Consider the following 24,715-nt stretch of genomic DNA (forward strand, 5'->3'; position numbering starts at 1 on the left):
TAATTTTAACAGTGTAGATATATTGCTTAATTTAGATTGAGAATGGCTTTCAACATTACTGTTGTGTTCAGGTATGCCTACATTCACTGTGAATTGTTTTGACTTTACACACTCTACTTCCCATGCTCACGTTGAATAATGTGGGAATAATTTGAACGCTGTTTAATAAATGATCCAAATATATTACCGCTTACGTAACTGCAAACCACGGAGCTACAGTGTTATTCCTCTTTCCTATGTATTTCCCTAACGTTGACTCAGCATTTTTGTTGATGAGTGAGTCCGTAACCTTTAAGCGTGACATTTAAAGCAGAAAAGCCCACAGTGTTTGTTACTCATTCACTTGTGATGTGTTCTCAGTGGTCACACTAGCAGCACAACTGATTGATGATAGCATCCAACAGAATGTAGTCTGCCCCAAAACAAAACACATCCCTATTTCCCCAGATGACCTCATTGCTATGTTTCTTCTATTTGTAGGCCTGTGCATAGCGCAGGAAGTAGGGATGCTGAAAAATCAGAATTACAAAAACATATTTAGACCAAAAAATATATATATATTATTATTGTTATTATTTCTTTTATTACAAAAGTAGTGCACTGGGGCTTTACTAGTCCTGTATTAGCAGACCGATATAGCCATCTGGGATCTGGATGCATGGCTCTTGGACAGCACTGACAGCCATGGCTTGAAGGGCTACATCTTTTGTCAAGTTAAAACGTCAGATTTGACTTTTCATAGCAAGTTAGGAGAATTTATGCAGCAGAATTAACGTAGCAGGTTAGGGGAATTAGGTTAAGTTTAGGAAAAGGGTTAGGGTTAGCTAAAATTCAAAACAATTCCAATATTTGACATTCATTTGACAAAAGCTGGAGCCCTTCTAGCCATGACCGACGGAGAGCCAGGCACAATAAATGGACCGCGGATTTGAACGCCACTCTCCATGGAGCACTCGGTTTGAACTCTAGCGGAGCGAGAGTGACCCACGCGTTCCCACTCCACACCGCGTTACGTTTCCTTGACCGGAGGGGGGCAATGATAGGATGCGACAAGGCATAAAAAAGTTTTGGATCAATGAATTATCAGGACAGCCAAGCTGGAGTAAAACAGTTTAAATGAGACTGTTTCTGGTGTTGAGTTTCACGCACGCAGCAGGAGGGGGACAAAGATGTGTGGTCACGACTCATGACGCAACCCAGTTCGTCAGGAACTGAATCACATTGGAATTTATTTAGTGACTTGAAAGGTTAGCACTACGGTGGGACACGTTTGTTTTATTAAGTTGCTTACAACATTAATACAGCAAACCCTGCGCTCTACTTTTCACCGCTGGATTATACTCTGCATAGTAGTGCTTATTCCTGAAAGTGGCCTTAGTGAAATCGCCTTTTTATCGCCTTTTTTTACAATACGGATATATTCATACTCTTACACTCTGCCATACTACATTGCCTTGCCTATTTTACCCAGTGGTGAGAGGTTGCGCTTTACACTGATTCGCGAGGGGCTCTGGGTAACTGTTACCGAATTCTCTGAGAAGACAATGCCTGGCATTCCATCTGTATACCTGTGGTCGCCTGCGTACAGAGAAGAGTCTCCGTGAAGAGAGCGCTACGTTTTGAGCACTTTTACAGTTTCGTTTGTGTCTCTGTTGAATGCACAGTTTGATTTTGTGCAGCTGGAAAAGAGTCGACAGACAGCTTCAGCACCACGTCGCTGAACAGCTCCCGTTTCCCTTCGGCACATTTTCCCCCCGGTTGAATGGGCGCTATTTGTCCCTGTCTTTCATATAGCTCTTAACTGCTGGCGACTGTTTGCAATGGCATCACACGGATTTTGGGGTCTTGGCGCGCCAGAGAATGCTGGTGATAATACCAGCAACCAAAGCCCCACTACGCGTGAGTATTATCGGCTTGAGCCCCTAAAGGGAAAATGAAATAACCTATTTGGTTGGATAAAACAACGTTTAATGCTTGCAACCCCATAACTCGCATAAACAATGTATTCAGACTACCAGGATAAATGTGGCTTAACAATGACCGGTAGACGACGTCACATTGTTTTGATGTCATGCATATAGCCCCTAGACAAAATGGGCTTAGTCAAGGTTAAGACGACTTAAAAAAAAATGTTGATTATATAAATTGCTAGTAGCCCTGTCATTGTGAATTTGGTAGCCCAATACAGCGTATTATGTTCATGTGAGGTTGTTTTCACCTTGTTTCAGCACGTTTTTTTCTGAATATTTGTAAGTTACACAGAGCCTGAAAATAGCCCATTATTCATCAGTCTTTGACTTGCTCTCTCCAGCCAGGGCATGGTGCCAGGCGGCGGCCCAAAAACTACCTGGAGGCATTGGATCGAAACTGTGTGGTAGGTTGGTTCTGGAAAAGAAAAAACAGCTATAATTTTCACATTAGCATAGCCTATATGAAGCAATATAACATTGTCGCAACATATTCACTGCTTATCGTGCATTGAATTGTTTACTCTTTTTCTGATTTTTTTAATGAACTGAAACAAACATTTAAAGCTCTGCTCAGTGTTGCTGGAGAGGGCGAGAAAACATCCGAGCCGACATCCACCAAACTGGATGAGACAACGGTTGGGACCTGCGGATGCAACAAACCGTGCAATTGTCTAAAGGCGACTGAGGCGACTGTCGGTTTCTCAGATCTATATTCAACAGGTAGGCCTATAAACATGATAGGCCTATATTGATGCATTTTCCACATACGAAATCGTGATATGAGTGGCCTACCCGAATGATGCATCATTCATATGAAAAGCAGAGTAACCTTCAACAAATTCAACAAGAAGCCTATTTTAAAACCCACGTAGGCATTCTGACGTATAGACCTGTTATTTTGAACGGAAAATGTGTTATATTTTCTTATTTACATATAATTAATTTAGGTTAGTCATTATCACTTCGAAACAAATAATAAAATAGTCGATGGCCTTATGTATCTGGTGTAAATGTGTAGCCTATTATTTCCTAATAGGTCTACAGTTTCTACACATTTTCTCCTTACTTAAATCTAGGCCTGTCTGTCCTTCATTTTCAAGGTTAAAATGACACTTTAGAGTTAAAATTCAAATTGCCTGCATTTTTACATTGATTCACAGATCTACTACCCGCGTTGGATGGCGACATGAAGACAATGACTTTTCTCCAAGAAGTTGTGGATATTTTGCTGGCATATATCACGGAGTCATTTGATAGAGAAACGAAAGTCATTGATTTCCACTATCCCAATGAATTGCTTCAGAGAAACAACTGGGAACTGCAGGATGAGCCAGAAACACTGGATGATATTTTGATAAGCTGTCGTGCAACTCTGAAATACGCTATCAAAACAGGTATTATAAGAAATGTATTTTTTTGCAACAAAATGTTAATTTCGCAGCTTTTTTTATGAGAGGAAATGGACAATTCAAAATCAATATTGTCTGTCCGCCTGCTGTTTTACTCAGCCAATAGCTAGCTATATGTTTTTTGTAAATTCCTTTTGGGTCAATATACACCAAATGAATTGCTAAATGTTTTCTTCTGAAGAGTTGTTCCTGTTCGCACATTAGGCCTAGGGCTACCCAGACGAAAATTAAAGGACAGCAGCAGATTCTTTAAAAAATATATATTAATAGATTGAGATTAAAATATAAACCAGGCCTATCCACTGGCATATCCAAGAAAACAGACCTACATGTGTGTTTTCGTTACATGTTTTTATTTAGCAAATGACTGTAGATGGTGTGTATAGATGGTGGAAATCTAATGTTTTTGAGATCATAATCTGTTAAATGTGCTAGGTCATTTCCCCCCCCGTGCCGCACTATTCGGGATGAAGAAAGGCATAATATATGGAGCAAAATGGAAATGACATGATGTCCTTCCCCAAAATACAATTTCCAAACGAATTTGACAGTATCAATGCTAAAATCACTAACATGGTCCATATATGCTATGCTATTATCCTCACCATGTTCAATTTAAAAACTAAAACGAATACCCCCAGGGCTGGTAAAATGACTAACAAATATTGAAACGTTTTGACATCACCTTCTCTTTAAAATCTTCTAGCATGACCATACAAGCATAATAGTTGTCACTCCAAGAGCACAGCACAACTGAATTAAACTATGAAGGAGCTACATACAGCCTTACATGCCAAGCTGTGCCAAGTGGCATAGGCACCAGAATCACATAAAAAAGCATAGTATGGAAAACAGAAATACAGGAAAACATGCCCGACATTTCCAAAAAAGACCACAACAAATTCTGCCATCTCACACAATTTCCTCTGCTTCTAGCCCACCCCAGATACTTCAATCAGCTCTCTACAGGATTAGATATGGTTGGTCTTGCAGCTGATTGGTTAACGTCCACCGCAAACACCAACATGTGAGTATGACTAGCCTCATCATGATTCAAATGATAAAACGTAATAACAATCATTTCCATTTCCGGTCCATCCATAGGCATTCTCTGCTGTGTCTTCTCACACTGATAGTGGGGTCTCACTCAAAGAGAGCATGTGAAAGGTTGAAAGGAAAGGCAGTACAGAATTCAATTCCGTATTCATTTAACCCCACCCCTTACCGCCTTCCCTCCTTCGCTATCCCCATGGCAATTCAAGCGGAGAAAATTAGCATTTTGGCTTGATTCAGGCTAATCGGAAGTTAATTTCTGGCTGAGTGGGGGATGATATTTACTGAGAGTCACGGCTCAGTGAAATAAGGGTTCTGCTGGCACAATTAAATGCACTGAATCCCCAAAATTAATACATTTGTAGTCAATTTGGAGTCAAACATGCTGCAGTGTAGCAAGCCGTTTGTATGATGCAGAGAATGTTGAACTGTTTTGTAATGTAGAGAAGAAAAAAAAGATAGAGTATTGCATTTAACCTACATAACCTGCAATGACCTTTATAAATTCCACTGTGTTTGTGGTTGAATTGCAAGTTAATTAACAATCAAATAAAGAATGTTCTACATTGACATCTACTGCTATGTGCATTTCAATAAACCCAATGTTTTGCTTTGTCTGTCTTGACTTTGAAATACGTTGTCAGCTTCTATGAGCTATATAACCCCATCCCTCATGCTAAACCTGAGCCCATGATAAACTGTTTCTCAAGCCAAATCGGTTGTGAAACCATAGAACTCCAGAGGGGAGAAAAGACAGATGCTAAATCATTTGTCTGTCGTTACATTTAACTATTACATTTTTTTTGGGGGGGGGGTCTGGATCCATATTTTGTGCAACTCAGTCATGTGATCTCTCTCGCTTGTGCAATCCAGGTTCACCTATGAGGTTGCTCCAGTGTTCGTGCTGCTGGAATACGTCACTTTGAAGAAAATGAGGGAGATCATTGGCTGGGAGGGTGGTCGAGGGGATGGAATCTTCTCTCCCGGTGCGTAGGTGACGCCAATTATAACCCCCCCCCATCAGATTCACAGAAAATTGGTTGGCCCATCTCCAGCGATGTGTAAATTTGCATTTTGATGACAAAAATGGAACACTTTCCACAGTCAGTTAGCATAAAACCACTTCCTCCCTTACAACATTTCGGTTGCTTTCATTTCTCCTCTGGACTCTTGGTTGACATATAACAAAAACAAAACGAAAAACATAGGAGGTTATAACAACAGAGGCAAACTGCTGCTTTTTCACAATTACATGGACATGTAAATATATGCTATCATCATTGAAACATTGTATTTTTGATTATTTCCTCAAAACATTTAAGACAGATTCTCCTGAGACATGTATGTTACCAATGCATAACCATTGAATTTACTTTTAGCCCTGTGTTACTGAATAGCCAAAGCATTATCTTCATGTGAGTTTTGACATCTGATGGCTGTACCAAATGATCCTTACACAACACAAGTGATTGGGGAGCTGCTGGTGCTTACACACGTGATTGAGCGGTGTGCGTCGCCTCTCTCCCCTAGGTGGTGCCATTTCCAATATGTATGCCATGCTGCTGGCTCGCTTCAAGATGTTTCCTGAAGTGAAGGAGAAAGGAATGTCATCAGTCCCCAGACTGGCAGCCTTCACATCCGAGCATGTAGGCCCCTACTATCTTTAATTTTCACTTTATTTAATTTGTTAATTCATTCATTTGTCGTTTTATACATTTCTTGCTTTGACTTTCCTTTTTTTGTGTTTATTTATTGTGCTTCATAGTTGCTTTATCCCAATGTTTTGGTGAGGGAGTATAATTTGTATGCTTTGTTCTTAGATTACGTCAAATTACAAGGATCCAGCGTTCACTACTTAAAGAGGGTAATGTTTGGCAAAGTGGGCGTCAGAATCCCAATGAAATCCCTTCGGCATACTGCTGGGCCAGCTGTTCCATATAAAGCCAGGTCACAGTTTTCATCACTGATGTATTTATGTTGTAGAAAAAGGGACTGACATCTCAGCCAGTGGCACCCGATAGGTTTTTAGGTGGGAAATGTCTGTGTCACCTTCACATGCAGCCATAGCTAATGTGAGGCTGATTTGCTGACATTCTGCATGACAGTACAGCACACAAGGACACTTGCTGTTATCTCCTCTCCCCTGCAGTGGCCCAGGACATTTAAACAATTTGGCAAACAACAGCTGAAATAGAACACTCCCAAAAGCCTTTGCGTGGCCTTGGACAGCAACATTCCAAAGTTACTACAGCTCATCTCTTTTTATTCTTTCCTTGGTCTGGAATTCCCTTTACAGCAGCATTCAATGAAATACATCAAACAGGAAATGTAATCAGGTTAAGGGAAGAGCTTGTGCGAGGGATTTCTCTACTTCTGTGTCTTTTAGAGTCACTTCTCAATCAAGAAAGGAGCAGCAGCCCTTGGCATTGGTACAGAGAGTGTCATCTGTATCAAAGCTGATGAGAGGTACTGTAGTGTTTTAACTATACAGTCGGCCTCAGGTGCGGAATAAAACAGAACATGTCATTTAATGGCAAAAGCATTCAAGCAATGAAATCCTGTTTTTTTTTCTTCTTCACAGTGGTAAAATGATACCAGCTGACCTTGAAAGGAAAATACTGGAAGCCAAGCAGAAGGTATTTTCATACACACATGACACATCCATCCATATCCCTGTTAAAGAGCAATGGCTATTAAGTCGGTTTTTTTTCTTCTTCATATTGTGAAACCATATGGACATTTACCAAAATGATGATCAGGAATGTGTTGTGCTATTATCTAAAATATATCACCGGTGATGCCATGTGTATAATGGGAAATATTTATAATGTTGGTACGTGACAAGAATGATTTCTTTTCATGTTGTATGTTTAGGGATTTGTGCCATTCTTTGTGAGTGCGACGGCTGGCACCACAGTCTACGGAGCCTTTGACCCCCTCATTGCCATCTCAGATATCTGTAAGAAGTACCAAGTCTGGTTTCACGTGGATGTAAGTACAAACACGTGTACTTTATTACATGCTGATTTTGCACAGATTTTGTACAGCTGACTGATAAGAATCGTGCCAACTGGTATACAGAGCAAGACTCCTGTTATGGTGGCAAATTACAGGATATTACCTTAAGTTACACTATACAAGCGGCTATTACACACTCAAGTTACTTTAGGTGAATACCTTTGTTGTTACCTCATCAGATGGTAAGTCCATAGCATTTAGCTTTGGGTGTTGCAGGGACAGGGGCATACAGAGCTCACCAGTCAGAGTTTGATTCATGTAATATATCTGAGTCCCCTCGGCTGCTTTCAGCTGACCTAGATAGGAGACAGCAACTCAGCCAGTTTCCTCTGTAACACTGGAGATTAAGGAAACTGGAGCGGGGGCTGTAAATCATCCTTTCCCCTGACTTCCCCATCATGGCCTCTCTCACCGAAGGACTCTGTGTAATGGAGGTGATTGAGGCATGACATAGAGACACCTCTATTAAGACCAAGAAAGGAGATCCATCAGTGTCAAACTGCAGACATGCTAGATTTGTTTAGGGCCTTTTTACGTTGAATTCTTGTGTTTTCGAAAAGTAGAACTGTGAGGGTGAGGTTTAGGAGCTCCCTTTCCACAAAATATGAAGTAGAGACGAGTCGTCAGTATTTGCAGGAAACTGTCAGCGGACTCACTCCGTGAATATGAACTGTATGTTATTACATATGGCTCTTGTAATGTAATGGGGCTCTTCATGTTGAGACTCAGTCTCACGCTCCAAAGTGTTCTGTAGTTTGGTCATCTCACCATCTCTCTCTCTCTACTCAGGGTGCGTGGGGAGGCAGTCTCATCATGTCCAGGATGCACAAGTGGAAGCTCGATGGAGTTGAGAGGTCCGTACTGAAATGCACTAAAATGATGAATTTTCATCTTTTAAATCAATATTCGGAAAAAGTACCCATTGTCGTTTCAATTCACAGGGCCAATTCAGTGACATGGAACCCTCACAAGATGATGGCAGTCCCACTGCAGTGCTCAGCCCTGCTGGTCCGGGAGGAGGTACAGGGTCAAAGGGGAGATATCCCCATTACATATATATTCATCACAATGTTTCTTTCGTTACATTTCAGTATAAGAGGCCTACTGTATGATCCTACATGACTAAGGTCATTGCTAAGTTACACATCCATCCTAAATGACCTTGTAGCGAATGAGATTACAGGATATGTATTAACTAGCTATTGTCACTGTTGTATAATCGTAATTATAAACTGTGTGGGTCAAGCACTGAATGCTGATTGGCTGAATACCGTGGTATATCAGACCGTATACTATGGGTATGACAAAACATTTATTTGTACTACTAATTACGTTGGTAACCGGTTAAAATAGCAATAAGGCACCTCGGGGGTTTGTTATATATGGCCAATATACCACGGCTAAGGGCTGTGTCCAGGCACTCAGAACAGCCGTTAGCCGTGTTATATTGGCCATATACCACAAACCCCCTCAGGCCTTATTGCTTAAGTGAATCTTTTCTCTTCTCCAGGGGCTGATGCAAAACTGCAACCAGATGCACGCCTGCTACCTGTTCCAGCAGGATAAGCACTACGACCTGTCCTACGACACTGGGGACAAGGCCTTGCAGTGTGGACGTCATGTGGACATCTTCAAGCTCTGGCTCATGTGGAGAGCGAAGGTTGGTAGAGTACTGTTTGCAAATGTAGTTCTCTTTCGATCATTTAGTTCAATAAAGATCCCCCTCTAGAGATTTTCATCATGCCTTGATTCATTGTAAAACAGATTGTTTTAGATAACATTTATGTTGATATTTTTGGTATTTAAAAAATATATATATTATAGTTCTCTTTGCCAGGGATTATCTCATGTATATTTCAAAATGGATATTCCATAAGCCTTTTACAGCCTAGTACAATATACAGTGTATTGCTTTTCTGATTGCATTGTTGACATCTGTTTGGCTACATTGTGTGCAGTATGAATTCAAAACCTTCAGTAGCCTTCTGTTTCTTCAGTCAACAAATGGTCCTGTTAAGTATAATATAGTGAGCTTTGTGATGCTGGACATCCCAGACAAATAGATTCCCTCTGACCATGTGGCTGGGATGTAAAGCCTGTCCTGGTCTGCAAGTAGTTAGTCTGACCCCTGCAGCTTGACAGCTGAGGACTAGTGGGGTAATTGCTTATCACAGTGCTACAATGGGAACTGACATCAACCTGCATTGAAAAGGCAGGGACGTGTGGAGGGAGTCGTTTTTGCTCGTGTTGCATTTGGACTGTGGGTTTTAGTGTACCAAGTGTCTTCTCTAATTTGGTCAAGACATTTATGAAACGTTCTTGGAAAATGTCAATCACCGCAGGAAAACAGCATTTGTGTTCACGTTGTCAGTTGTTGGGACTTAAAAAGATGAGCTATCGTTAGTATGATTTTAAAATAAGCTCTCTTTTTTTCACCTTTGTTGTTACCTTTACCGTGTTGTTGACAGCATTTTCCTCTTCACCGATAGGGCACCATCGGGTTCGAGGCTCAGATTGACAAGTGTCTGGAGCTTTCGGAGTACCTGTACAACAAGATCAAGGACAGGGAAGGATATGAGATGGTCTTCAATGGAAAGGTATGTTCATATTAAATGTTTTGTATGGTTAGACACTGAATGACATGAATGATAACACACACAACAACAAAAAACACTATACATTTATGTGATGATGTTGTGAACGGCTAAAATCTAATTGGAATGTATTTTATACTATAGAGCAGGGCTGATCCATGCCACAGAGCCCTCAAAACTCAACCTCGAAGCCATTTCCACCGTGTGTGTTTTTTCATTGTTCCCCTCTAATGACGGACGGATTTAGACCTGGGACTGGTTGCAATGAATTATCAGGTAGAACAGAAAACCAGCAGGCTCCGGACCTCGTAGGGTAAGAGATGAATACCCCCTGCGGTAGATTATGGACACCCTGGCATTTAAAAGACTTTTATTTAGCTTATAATTACAGCCATATAAAAGACAACTATAACACAATAGAATGACAGGCAGGAATAGTCCAAATCCCCTGGGCATTGGTCCAGGTGTTAACTTGGCTTGGTGGCCCAGAAAACCATAGCACCACATCAGTGCAGTCGGGACTCAACACTCCCGCTAAATAAAGGAGTCTGGTATGCATGGTCAGTCAACCATTGGTAATGAATGCTTTTCACCAGTGAGCAGGCAGGTTTTTTTTCTCCCATCACATCTGGTACTAGGAGATAGACATGTGAGACAGTCAGACATAGCCAGAGGGTCTATGAACGAGAGCCACTCTACCTGCTTACTATTCAGACCACTGCCACCGACAGCACCACCCGACACAGCAGAACTCACAGCAGAGTTCTTTTGTCAGGGTGTGAATTGCTCAGTATACACAGCGCTGGCTTGATAAACTGACAGCCATGATTGCTTTGAGAGCTTTCTATTTTGTACAACCTGAGTGGATTCCAATATTCCATGGTTTCTCTAATGGATTTTTTTTTCGCCCGTCTTTCCAGCTCCTCAATTTGACGCGTGCACCTGCGTGCGCGTGCGTGCGCTTCCATGTGTAAAGCCTAATAATTGACTGATGAATCATTTCGTCTTCCCATTTTGCATTGTCCCAGCCTCAGCACACCAACGTGTGTTTCTGGTACCTCCCTCCTGGCATGCGGTACCTGGAGGACAAAGAGGAGAAAAAGAAGCGCCTGCACAAGGTGAGCCGTAAGACATAAAGGACTGGTCCGGTCCGTATTGCCTGAGCCTCAGACACCTCCGTCTCACTGCACTCAGTTTGTCCACATCATGTCTCCTTCACCCGAAACAAAATGGCAGTCCTCTGATGTAATTTGTAGAGAAGCCCCTCTGCCTGAAAATGGAAGGCGTTTGGGAAGTCATTAAGCATGTCAATAGAGTTCATTTGCTCAACCACGATAGCACAATTCGAATGAGAGAATCTAAAAACGACAGGCATGTTTCCGTGGACTGTGTGAGGAGGAGGGAGGGAGTGAATGGGGTGGGGGGGCTACTGTTCATGGGTTCAATCATTGGCCGTGGGTTGTTACTGTGGCAGCCACTCAGCAGCAGGGGTCCTCTAATCTGCAATTAGGATGAACAGATGATGTGCGTGCCAGCCATAAAAAGAGACCTCTCTCTCTAACACACATGGGGCTCTATTAAATCTGATATACTTTAGCCGACATCCGCATAGCAGTTGTTTTGGTGGTGTCAGAGGTGGGACTGAGTTAGAGCTGTCAAATCCACGTGGCTCCCGGCATTATACCTAAAGTGGACATTGCCATTGGCTGCAGGGAGTCACATTAACAGAAATCCCATGCAGCCTTGTTTACAAATTCGAACACTGGAATGTGCGATGTAATCTACACCTCGATTAGGCTGATAGAAATTCTCATTCTTTTATTTAATGATTTTAAAATTTTCGCAGATTTATTTTTATATAGCCTTCACTTTCTCGCTCTGAACTTCTAAAGTGAGACGGGTGTGGCTTCGTGACAATGATCCCAAGAGCAGCTGCTCACTGGTTTGAAGGCTCCAACGCAGTTCCACCTCTGACACTGCCGAAACATGCGCTGTGGGGTGTCTGTTATCGCCGGTTAACGCTTGATCTGATTGAAACTATGCCATTGTCTCATACACACATGCATGATAACATCCTTATTAAAACAGTGTTGACATGCCCCATCTGCTAAGGGTATAGATGTTTAGCAGGACTGATATTCTGCGTTTTCTGCAGACAGTGGTGATTGTCATAATGATGACCATTTAGCACAATTAGGGACTGTGCTGGAAGACATGATATTCTGAATCCATTTGGACTAGCTTTTTTTCAACCACCAGTGTTTTCAACAGCGCTTTGAAACAATTGGACACAAAATCCTTTGCCAAAGGACTGATTCAAGTGAGGCACAATTCAGAGTTGATTATTTATTGTTATTTGCAGGGTTGCCAATTACAACAGGACACCTGCAACAGATGTGTGAAATGACTGTAGTAATAATAATAATAATAATAATAATAATACATTTGTAGAGCGCATTTCCCATGCTCAATGCGCATAAGGTAGAAAGCAAAAACAAAAAACAGCATCAATACATCAGTAAGGAGAAACAATGACCACAATACATCAAAACATGACCTACTGATTCAAAATATAGACTCGAAGCAAATTAAGCAATCAAACATTAAAAGCTAACTAGCATTTTGCATTATCATGATGAAGTGGCTGGTGAAAACTCGACTGCTGTTATGCAAAAACATTTGGGACCGTATCAACAGTGCACTAATGAAACAAATACCAAAAGATCGTTTTTTTAGTGGATGTTCCCTTTTAAGACAATATCCATTTTCCTTATTAAGCCTAAACTTGCAGAAGTTTCCAAAGTTCCGTTGGCCTTCTGTAACTTAATACCCCAGATATATTCTAAGTCTATAGAAGATTACTGTGGACCTGCAGGTGATTTGAATCTGTTAAGCTCTGCTATCTGTAAAGCTCTACGCTGAAAAGTTGAGCTTCACAAACTGTCACCTAGCATTACCTCTTGGTAGTACCTCCTTGCCCCTTTAAGACAAATGTGAATTACAAAAATACTGTACACCCACGTAAAATAGCTTTATATCCTATGTATTTCTCTTGAGCACTTCTCCCCCATATTTTGTATTAATGCTGAAAATCCGTGCGTGGATAGAATGCCTCTACTCCATATGACACCTACAGGTGTAGGATCTTAATGTGATCACCCTTTTGTCGCTGAGAATTTTCCTGCGCTGCAGGAAATGCAGATGAGCTTCATGATTTACATACATTCAATGAATACCCGCACTAACACACGGTTATATACCACTTTTCAAGTAGCCTAATTTTGACCAGCTAATAACCTAACCACTGATCAAGCAACATTATGGACTAAACCAGGGGTCTCCAACAGGTTGATTGTGAGCTACCAGTAGCTCGCAGACCACCTGTGAGTAGCTCACCAAACAATTCTGAAAGTACATGTAATTTTTACGTGGTCCACCGCAAACTGTCATAAACAAATTTCACAATTATCAGACACCGCAAGCTCCCAGCTACTATCTAACCAACGCAACATTGACATTATATGACATAGTGGTTAGCCACTATTGGCTTAGAAAGCCAAACCTTACACAATATCTGCCAATTAAATTCCAGCAAAATTTCCCCTTTCTGTCTGTGTGTTGCAGGCGTTTTTCTATTACTGTGTAGCCAGTAGTGATGGGTCGTTCGCGAATGACACAATAGATGCACAATTAAAGGGCCAGATGCGCAATTAAAGGGGTATTACACAAAACAATTTAAACGTGTTAGTTCTCTTACAGACCCCCCAAAAATTCAAATCAAATCAAATTTTATTGGTCGCAAACACATGGTTAGCAGATGTTAATGCGAGTGTAGCGAAATGCTTGTGCTTCTAGTTCCGACAATGCAGTAATATCTAACAAGTAATCTATCAACTTCACAACAACTACCTTATACACACAAACGTAAGGGATGAATAAGAATATGTACAGTTGAAGTCGGAAGTTTACATACACCTCAGCCAAATACATTTAAACTCAGTTTTTCACAATTCCTGACATTTAGTCCTAGTACAAATTCCCTGTCTTAGGTCAGTTAGGATCACCACTTTATTTTAAGAATGTGAAATGTCAGAATAATAGTCGAGAGAATTATTTATTTCAGCTTTTATTTCTTTCATCACATTCCCAGTGGGTCAGAAGTTAACATATACTCAATTAGTATTCGGTAGCATTGCCTTTAAATTGTTTAACTTGGGTCAAACATTTCGGGTCGCCTTCCACAAGCTTCCCACAATAAGTTGGGTGAATTTTGGCCCATTCCTCCTGACAGAGCTGGTGTAACTGAGTCAGGTTTGTAGGCCTCCTTGCTCGCACATGCTTTTTCAGTTCTGCCCGCAAATTTTCTACAGGATTGAGGTCAGGGCTTTGTGAGGGCCACTCCAATACCTTGACTTTGTTGTCCTTAAGCCATTTTGCCACAACTTTTGGAAGTATGCTTGAGGTCATTGTCCATTTGGAAGACCCATTTGCGACCAAGCTTTAACCTGTTTGGGATAGGGGGCAGTATTTTCACGGCCGGATAAAAAACGTACTCGATTTAATCTGGTTACTACTCCTGCCCAGTAACTAGAATATGCATATAATTAGTAGATTTGGATGGAAAACACTCTAAAGTTTAGTTTGTAAAACTGTTTGAATGGTGTCTGTGAGTATAACATAACTCATATGGCAGGCCAAAACCTGAGAAGATTCTATACGGGAAGTGCCCTGTCTGACCATTTCTTGTCTTTCTATAGCCTCTCTATCAAAAATACAGCCTCTGTGCTGTAACGTGACATTTTCTAAGGCTTTCATTGGCTCTACGAAGGCGCCAGAACGTGGAATGATAGCTCTGCAGTCTCTGGGCGAAAAACAGCAGGGGTTTTGGAGAGTGGTCCTTCTGAGGACAATGACACTGGAGCGCTCGTGCACGAGATGACTCCATTTTTTTCTTTCTCTCTTTGAATGAATACGTCGTCGCCCGGTTGGAATATTATCGCTATTTTATGAGAAAAATCGCATAAAAATTGATTTTAAACAGCGTTTGACATGCTTCGAAGTACGGTAATGGAATATTTAGATTTTTTTTTGTCACGAAACGCGCCGGCGCGTCACCCTTCGGATAGTGACTTGAACGCACGAACAAAACGGAGCTATTTGGATATAACTATGGATTATTTCGAACCAAAACAACATTTGTTTTTGAAGTAGAAGTCCTGGGAGTGCATTCTGACGAAGAACAGCAAAGGTAATCCAATTTTTCTTATAGTAAATCTGAGTTTGGTGAGTGCCAAACTTGGTGGGTGTCAAAATAGCTAGCCGTGATGGCCGGGCTATCTACTCAGAATATTGCAAAATGTGCTTTCACCGAAAAGCTATTTTAAAATCGGACACCGCGATTGCATAAAGGAGTTCTGTATCTATAATTATTAAAATAATTATGTTTTTTGTCAACGTTTATCGTGAGTAATTTAGTAAATTCACTGGAAGTTTTCGGTGGGTATGCTAGTCCTGAACAAAACATGCTAATGTAAAAAGCTGGTTTTTGATATAAATATGAACTTGATTGAACAAAACATGCATGTATTGTATAACATAATGTCCTAGGAGTGTCATCTGATGAAGATCATCAAAGGTTAGTGCTGCATTTAGCTGTGGTTTGGGTTTTTGTGACGTATATGCTAGCTTGAAAAATGGGTGTGTGATTATTTCTGCCTGGGTACTCTCCTGACATAATCTAATGTTTTGCTTTCGCTGTAAAGCCTTTTTGAAATCGGACAATGTGGTTAGATAAAGGAGAGTCTTGTCTTTAAAATGGTGTAAAATAGTCATATGTTTGAGAAATTGAAATTATAGCATTTTTAAGGGTTTTCGTATTTCGCGCCAGGCGCTACCATTGGATATTGTCCATAAGAGGTTTATCTTCCTGACTGATGTCTTGAGCTGTTGCTTCAATATATCCACATAATTTTCCTGCCTCATGATACCATCTATTTTGTGAAGTGCACCAGTCCCTCCTGCAGCAAAGCACCCCCACAACATGATGCTGCCATCCCCGTGCTTCACGGTTAGGATGGTGTTCTTCAGCTTGCAAGCCTCCCTCTTTTTGGTCATTATGGCCAGTAATTCTTCCAACAATTGTTTACAGACAGATTATTTCACTTATAATTCACTGTATCACAATTCCAGTGCGTCAGAAGTGACCATCATTATGTTTGGAGGAAAAAGGGGGAGGCTTGCAAGCCGAAGAACACCATCCCAACCGTGAAGCATGGGGGTGGCAGCATCATGTTGTGGGGGTGCTTTGCTGCAGGAGGGACTGGTGCACTTCACAAAATACATCATGAGGCAGGAAAATTATGTGGAAATATTGAAACAACATCTCAAGACATCAGTCAGGAAGTTAAAGCTTGGTCGCAAATGGGTCAAGCAAATGGACAATGACCTCAAGCATACTTCCAAAGTTGTTGCAAAATGGCTTAAGGACAACAAAGTCAAGGTATTGGAGTGGCCATTGCAAAGCTCTGACCTCAATCCTGTAGAGAATTTGTGGGCAGAACTGAAAAAGCGTGTGCAAGCAAGGAGGCCTACAAACCTGACTCAGTTATACCAGCTCTGTCAGGAGGAATGGGCCAAAATTCACCCAACTTATTGTGGGAAGCTTGTGGAAGGCTACCCGAAATGTTTGACCCAAGTTAAACAATTTAAAGGCAATGCTACCAAATACTAATTACGTGTATGTAAACTTCTGACCCACTGGGAATGTGATGAAAGAAATAAAAGCTGAAATAAATAATTCTCTCTACTATTATTCTGACATTTCACATTCTTAAAATAAAGTGGTGATCCTAACTGACCTAAGACAGGGAATCTGTACTAGGATTAAATGTCAGGATATGTGAAAAACTGAGTTTAAATGTATATGGCTAAGGTATATGTAAACTTCCGACTTCAACTGTGTGTATATATATATATATATATTTCAGGAGGTGCTGTAGCACCCTCAGCACCCCCACCCCCTCAGCACTCTGCGGCTATGCCTGTGTCACTCTCACTATCTCCTCCAGAACATGTAATTGAATCTGCCTCTGCACATCAGAGAATGTAATCCACAAAGCCAGACGGACTGGACTGAACAACAAATAAATGACTTTTACCAAGTTTTATTGCAAGATAGCCTCTCAACATCACAGTTTCTGCTGAACTCTTGTGAACCTTGTTGGTGTTAGATTTACTTGTCACCCCAGCTGTCTGTAGCTGTCTTTTCGGCCTGTCCACCGAGTGAATGTAATTTGTGCATCTGTAGATACTATAGCTTGACTACAGGGATGTGTCGCACAGTGAAAACACAGAGGTTTGATAAAGTGAACGGCATTTAATAGTGAAAGTTTCCTTTTTTTTAGGGATTAAAACGTTGATTTGTGTCCATTTGTTTGTCAAAGGAAATTGTCAATTTATCCAGGCTTCACAAAAAGGGGCTTAACATTTTTAAATAAATACACGTGACCTTGTTTTACAATAGTATTTCCTCGTAATAGTCGAAAAGCACTTAACACTTTTTCTTTGTAACACAACAATTGTGACTTGTTGTCTAGGTGGCTCCAGTGATCAAGGCCAGGATGATGGAGTATGGGACAACCATGGTCAGCTACCAACCACAGGGGGACAAGGTCAACTTCTTCCGCATGGTCATCTCCAACCCCGCGGCCACCTTTGAGGACATCGACTTTCTTATCGAGGAAATCGAGCGGCTCGGTCAGGATCTATAAGACTTGTGTCACCCAAATATCCCTTTCTTTTTCCCTAAACGGATGAAATGTTTGTTGTGAATGTATTGGTAATCTATTTTTCTTTCTTCCAAAGTCATATATTATAACAAGGTATGTTTGAGAGAAAAAATAAATCTATAGATATATCCATATTTATGTATTGTAGCTTTGTCGTGGACCTCCTTGGTCTGGGGCCCTGTAAAAGTTTTTCCTAGTGTAGACTAGTGTAATTGATGTAACTTTATATGTATTTTTGTGATATGAAATGCCAGTGCAATAGGTTGATGAGGAAGAGTTTATTTTCTAATTGTTTTCTCATTTGCCAGGTATATTGGAAGTGCCAGATGTGTTTAAATTCCATTGTAAGCTACATTCGTGTCTCACTCATGTTTAAAAGAACACTTCCGCTGATCTCAACTCAGTCCACTGCCTTTACATTTGCATACTTCAAGCAGTGGTTTTGGTAAAATGTTGGTTGACTCACTTCTACTTGTATTAGAAAACAATGACAAAGTCTCCAAATCCGACACGTCCCATAACTGTAGTATCTGAATTTAAACACATTTCCAAAAAATCTGAAGGATGAAAATAGTAGTGCCTCACAGCAGTGAAGGAGAAAGGCAAATGTTAATTGACTACACCGAGCAGCTCTAAGAATAGCGCCACAGTAATACTCTTCAAAGCAGCCATGTTTATGCTCAACAGCAAAAGCACTTTTCATTTGATGACCTCATTTATTTAATGCCACTTTCAATTATCTCTCTGGTGTGTAGTGGGTGCAAGATGATATTAACTCAGCAAAAAAAGAAACGTCCTCTCACTTCAACTGTGTTTATTTTCAGCAAACTTAGCATGTGTAAATATTTGTATGAACATAACAAGATTCAACAACTGAGACATAAACTGAACAGGTTACACAGACATGTGACCAACAGAAATGGAATAATGTGTCCCTGAACAAAGGGGCAGAGGGGGGGTCAAAATCAAAAGTAACAGTGAGGATCTGCTGTGGTCACCAGCTGCATTAAGTACTGCAGTGCATCTCCTCCTCGTGGACTGCACCAGATTTGCCAGTTCTTGCTGTGAGATGTTACCCCACTCTTCCACCAAGGCACCTGCAAGTTCCCAGACATTTCTGGGGGGAATGGCCCTAGCCCTCACCCTCCGATCCAACAGGCCCCAGACATGCTCAATGGGATTGAGATCCGGGCTCTTTGCTGGCCATGGCAGAACACTGACATACCGGTCTTGCTGGAAATCACGCACAGAACAAGCAGTATAGCTGGTGGCATTGTCATGCTGGAGGGATGAGCCTACAGGAAGGGTATCACATGAGGGAGGAGGATGTCTTCCCTGTAACGCACAGCGTTGAGATTGCCTGCAATGACAACAAGCTCAGTCCGATGATGCTGTGACACACCGCCCCAGACCGTGATGGACCCTATACCTCCAAATCGATCCCGCTCCAGAGTACAGGCCTCAGTGTAACGCTCATTCCTTTGACGATAAACGTGAATCCGACCATCACCCCTGGTGAGACAAAACCATGACTCGTCAGTGAAGAGCACTTTTTGCCAGTCCTGTCTGGTCCAGCGACAGTGGGTTTGTGCCCATAGGCGACGTTGTTGCCAGTGATGTCTGGTGAGGACCTGCCTTACAACAGGCCTACAAGCCCTGAGTCCAGCCTCTCTCAGCCTATTGCGGACAGTCTGAGCACTGATGGAGGGATTGTGCGTTCCTGGTGTTACTCGGGCAGTTGTTGTTTCCATCCTGTACCTGTCCCGCAGGTGTGATGTTTGGATGTACCTATCCTGTGCAGCTGTTGTTACACGTGGTCTGCCACTGCGATGATGATCAGCTGTCCGTCCTGTCTCCCTGTAGTGCTGTCTTAGGCGTCTCACAGTACGGACATTGCAATTTATTGCCCTGGCCACATCTGCAGTCCTCATGCCTCCTTGCAGCATACCTAAGGCATGTTCACGCAGATGAGCAGGGACCCTGGGCATCTTTCTTTTGGTGTTTTTCAGAGTCAGTAGAAAGGCCTCTTTAGTGTCATAAGTTTTCATAACTGTGACCTTAATTGCCTACCGTCTGTAAGCTGTTAGGTGTCTTAATGACCTTTCCACAGGTGCATGTTCATTAATTGTTTATGGTTCATTGAACAAGCATGGGAAACAGTGTTTAAACCCTTTTTTGGATGTTTCCGAATTATATTTGAAAGACAGGGTCCTGAAAAAGGTATGTTTCTTTTTTTTGCTGAGTTTAGGTGTGTGTGACCGAAACATATGACGGGGAGTAATTCAGGCCAGTTGTATAGTCAGCCATGTTGTTTGTACCTCTCAGTAAATTGATATGCACTGAGTATACCAAACATTAGGAATGCCTTCTTAACATGAGTTTTAACCTGTCTCCTCCCCTTCATCTACACAGATTGAAGTGGATTTATCAAGGGATCATAGCGTTCACCTTGTCAGTCTATGTCATGGAAAGATCAGGTATTCGTAATGTTTTGTACACTCAGTGTAATTCTGTGGCATTGTCACCTTCTTGGGATAGACATCAGACCTTTTAGAGCAGAGTCTTCATTGGAGAGAACCTGTATTTGAAGTGGAGTGAAGAGATTTGGTCAATATACTGCTTATTTATGGGGCCAATGAGCGATAACATGTAGAGAGAGGTATTAGAAATGGATAGAATTTTGTTTTGAGTATAGGCACTTCACCAGGCTTGCAGCTATACTTGACATCACTTGCACAAAAGCATAGGGAAGAGAGGTGCCTCCCTTATCATTGTGGTTGAGGCATCTACTGTGTATTAATTCTCAAGCAATTACGTATTTATCTGGCCAATAAACAAAGTTAACAAGCATCTTTTTGGTCAACTCAATAGTCTACAAAATTAGATGATCATATGCAAGTGTCAAAAAAATATATAACTTGCAAAACGTTAAAAGTTATGGACAATTGCATAGGTCAGTAGAGGGCAAGCACTGCTTCACTATAAGCAGGGGTTTTGTAGCATTGTCATTAGAACAAGTTAGAAAATCACAATTTGCTCAATATGGTTTGTCATTGTACAATCACTTTTAATCATAGGTTGTAAATAGAATTTTTAGATACCATAACTGTAGTACATATCTATGTGTATGCATTTGTGTATACAAAAGACATATAATCAGAGACTATTTGTGAGGTAAAATTATTCGTATTTTCTCTATCGAAAGAACAGTATTTTCATCCCTGTTAGTTGATATTGCTTCTTCCTGTGTTTTTATGTCAAAATACTTGACTTGATTAGTGTATGATAGCTACTTCAAAGATAAATGCGTTCAGGGACTGGCTTTCAAAGGAAATTTTCAGAATTCATCTTGGAAACCATTTCAGATTATGACTATGGTACAGTGTAGATTTCAAATGAGTATGCAAAGCCATTTCTAAACTCAAGCCCTGTGGTTTTTGTGTACAAGTGATACAGTACTTGACAGTATGTGCCAATGTGTACTTTTGTGTGTTTGTAACTGTGTTGCCTTAGTATCAATCGCCAGTATTGTCTAGTTCTCCTCAAAGGGAAGATTGTGCACTTTAGACTAAATGCATAAGATGACCTAATAATGTGCAATGTCCAATGGTTGTTCATAGTTCGATGTTAAAAAACATACACAAAAAATGGAAACTGTCATTAGTCTGAATGTGTGGCGGCTTAAGGGTCTGTTGGAAGTACCAGGTTTGATTGGAAAATGCTTGCTTTTATTGTTCCATTGTTTTGTAGTTGGAGTGATCTTTAGATATGAAGTCCATCAACTGTCTTCAACAATGGAAGTTTAAATATTTAAAAATAATACAAAAAAATGCTGCATCCTTAAATCTATTTTCTGAAGTGATTCTATCTTTCCATCCCTTCTCTAAATTGTCAAGCACACTGTGACACAAGCAACATTGGGTATTGAATCATAGAAAGAAAAACAAGAATCTCACTGTGGTAGTCAGAAAGTCAGCCATTTTGTTACTCTTGCTGCTGCTACTAGATTTGCTTCCTTTGCATGTGCATGAAACGCCTTGCCTTTCCAGCTTGTGAAATACAATCGACGGTATATGTAGTCCGGTTTCCACTAGTTGCCACAGCCACAAGTAAAAATGGGCTTTTTCGTAAAAATGTATTTAAGGTTAGGGTTAGGCATACGTTTAGCAGTGTGGTTAAAGTTAGGGTTAAAGTTTAAAACCACATTTTATGAAGATACATTTTAGAAATAGGCAGGGTTTATGACTTTTTGCCTGTGGTAACTAGTGACAACCATGTAGTCACTCTTACTAGCTTTAGCGTCAAATGAATAGCTTAGCTTATACTATAGTGTGCACTGTCGCTAGCCTTTAACAGCTGCTTTGTGTATCGTTGACGTCCTGTAAAAAGTTAGCTTATCGCTCAGCAAGCATGCTAATCTTGCCTTGCAACTGTCCTGTCTGTGCTAATCTAACTTTCTCTATACTGTATCTCTTTAAGTCTGTCGCTATGAACGTAGAATAATATATCTTTATGTGTAGATCCCAAGCATGCCTTTCTAAAAGCTCTTCTATACATATATATATAACCTCTCTATCTCTCTCTATCGCTCTCTAGCTTTGCCCTAGTAGCAATCAAATCTCTCTACAAATAATGTATTGCTTCCCTCTGAAGTTTCTTGGCTACCCACAATATTCGCAGTCTGTTTGAGAAGGTTTTTGGTTTATGCTGGCTTGTGTCATGGTGATGGACTTGATAAACAACATTACATACGTAGTTTAATTTAACCGTGTCAGTGGAATCTGAATAAAAGCGGTCCCTTTTCTGAGGTCCCTAATTGCCTGAACTGGTGTATGGAAACAATAGATCCTGTACAGTCAAGATTCCCAACCTGGTTTCTGGGATGAGTCTAAAATATATTATTTTTGCCCTGTAACAAAGTATGTTTGAAATGACAATCTGAGAATTGACTGTGTTTACAGCAATAAACACACAAACATGCATTCATGTGATACAAGAAGAATGTATTATATAAACTTATCCTGTAAACTTGGTTACTGGTTTTGAATGAATAGGAACGCTTATGTACAGTCGCATGTATACAAGCCTCTCTCAAACATCCAGTTATCTTGAAATGTGTGTCACTCTCTTGGGGAAATACAAATAAATATTCTTCTTGCCAAAAGTTAAAGACATCCTCAGTTTTGTCTTTTATCTTGCCTCAACACAATTTCCAGACCTCTGGAAATGTCAGAAAACGTCCAAACATGAAAGAGCAATATTGTATAGTTGGGTGATTCTGCAACTACGAGAACTTCTATGTCCTGAGTCAATTTGGGGGACTAAATTTAAAAAAAAAAAATTGTATTCTTTATATGTTAAGTTCACACTACAATCACCCCAGATTTCTTTAATCACCTCTACTTTTCAGATGCATTTTATACCTTAATTTCACTCTTTCGCCCTTGTCCCTGACCCAGACTTTTGAGCATCTAGGATGAGAAAACATTAATAACTACACATTTTGAAATGTTACCTTTTAGAGAAAGAGTCAATTAAATAAAATCTATATCAATATTTATTGTGAGTATGCCCTTTATGTTATTTACACAAAATATACCTATCCTTTGGTAGTGGTGTCATTTCCACCACTGAGGGCAAATTCAAGTTTTGTCAAGAGAATGTTAACTTATTGTGACACTGAAGCACATGGCTGCAGCAGACAGTTGTTCCAGAAGTGATGTACAGAAGTTGAAGAAAAATCTAGGTAAATATTGCTTGTGTAGAGAATATTTTTATTGTCAGTCATTACCAAACAAGCTATAATTTCTTTAATTTGTGGTAGAAATTAGATCTTTAAAAATATATTTTATGTACAGAGGCTTGTGAAAGTATTCACCCCCTTGGCATTTTTCCTATTTTGTTGCCTTACACCCTGGAATTAAAATAGATTTTTTTGGGGGGTTTAAATCAATTGATTTACACAACACGCCTAACACTTTGGAGATGCAAAATATATTTTGTTGTGAAACAAAAAACTGAAAACTTGAGCGTGCATAACTATTCACCCAATTCTGACCAGTTTCCCAGTCCCTGCCGATGAAAAACATCTCCACAGCATGGTGCTGCCACCACCATGCTTCACTGTGGGGATGGTATTCTTGGAGTGATGAGAGGTGTTGGGTTTGTGCCAGACATACCATTTTCCTTGATGGCCAGCTAAATTTTAGTCTCATCTGACCAGAGTACCTTCTTCCATATGTTTGGGGAGTCTCCCACATGCCTTTTGGCGAACACCAAAAGCTGTTTTTTTCTTTAAGCAATGGCTTTTTTCTGGCCACTCTTCCATAAAGCCCAGCTCTGTGGAGTGTATGGCTTAAAGTGGTCCTATGGACAGATACTCCAATCTCCGCTGTGGAGCTTTGCAGCTCCTTCAGGGTTATCTTTGGTCTCTTTGTTGCCTCTCTGATTAATGCCCTCCTTGCCTGGTCCGTGAGTTTTGGTGAGTGGCCCTCTCTTGGCAGGTTTGTTGTGGTGCCATATTCTTTCCAATTTTTATTAATGGATTTAATGGTGCTCCGTGGGATGTTCAAAGTTGCAGATATTTTTTTATAACCCAACCCTGATCTGTACTTCTCCAAAACGTTGTCCCTGACTTGTTTGGAGAGCTCCTTGGTCTTCATGGTGCCGCTTGATTGGTGGTGCCCCTTGCTTAGTGGTGTTGCAGACTCTGGGGCCTTTCAGAAAAAGGTGTATACTGAGATCATGTGACACTTAAATAAAGTCCACCTGTGTGCAATCTAACTAATTGTGTGACTTCTGAAGGTAATTGGTTGCGCCAGATCTTATTTAGGGGCTTCATAGCAAAGGGGGTGAATACATATGCACTCACAACCTTTACGTTT

The 24,715-nt window shown here is 40.7% G+C and overlaps 1 protein-coding gene across 1 annotated transcript; it reads left to right on the forward strand.

Moving 5' to 3' along the window:
* The first annotated feature begins 874 nt into the window (after positions 1 to 874).
* On the forward strand, positions 875 to 23,005 carry gad2 (glutamate decarboxylase 2). Its single transcript, XM_014181019.3, has 16 exons — positions 875 to 1,899; positions 2,312 to 2,374; positions 2,535 to 2,690; positions 3,131 to 3,364; positions 4,316 to 4,406; positions 5,306 to 5,418; positions 5,963 to 6,078; positions 6,819 to 6,898; positions 7,014 to 7,068; positions 7,307 to 7,423; positions 8,240 to 8,304; positions 8,392 to 8,470; positions 8,961 to 9,110; positions 9,940 to 10,047; positions 11,073 to 11,162; positions 17,640 to 23,005. The coding sequence occupies exons 1-16, from the start codon at positions 1,821 to 1,823 to the stop codon at positions 17,811 to 17,813; spliced, it is 1,770 nt and encodes a 589-aa protein (XP_014036494.1). The 5' UTR covers positions 875 to 1,820; the 3' UTR covers positions 17,814 to 23,005.
* The last annotated feature ends 1,710 nt before the right edge of the window (positions 23,006 to 24,715 follow it).

Source organism: Salmo salar, chromosome 29 (genome assembly GCF_965601325.2).
Source record: "Salmo salar chromosome 29, fSalSal1, whole genome shotgun sequence".
NCBI lineage: Eukaryota > Metazoa > Chordata > Actinopteri > Salmoniformes > Salmonidae > Salmo > Salmo salar.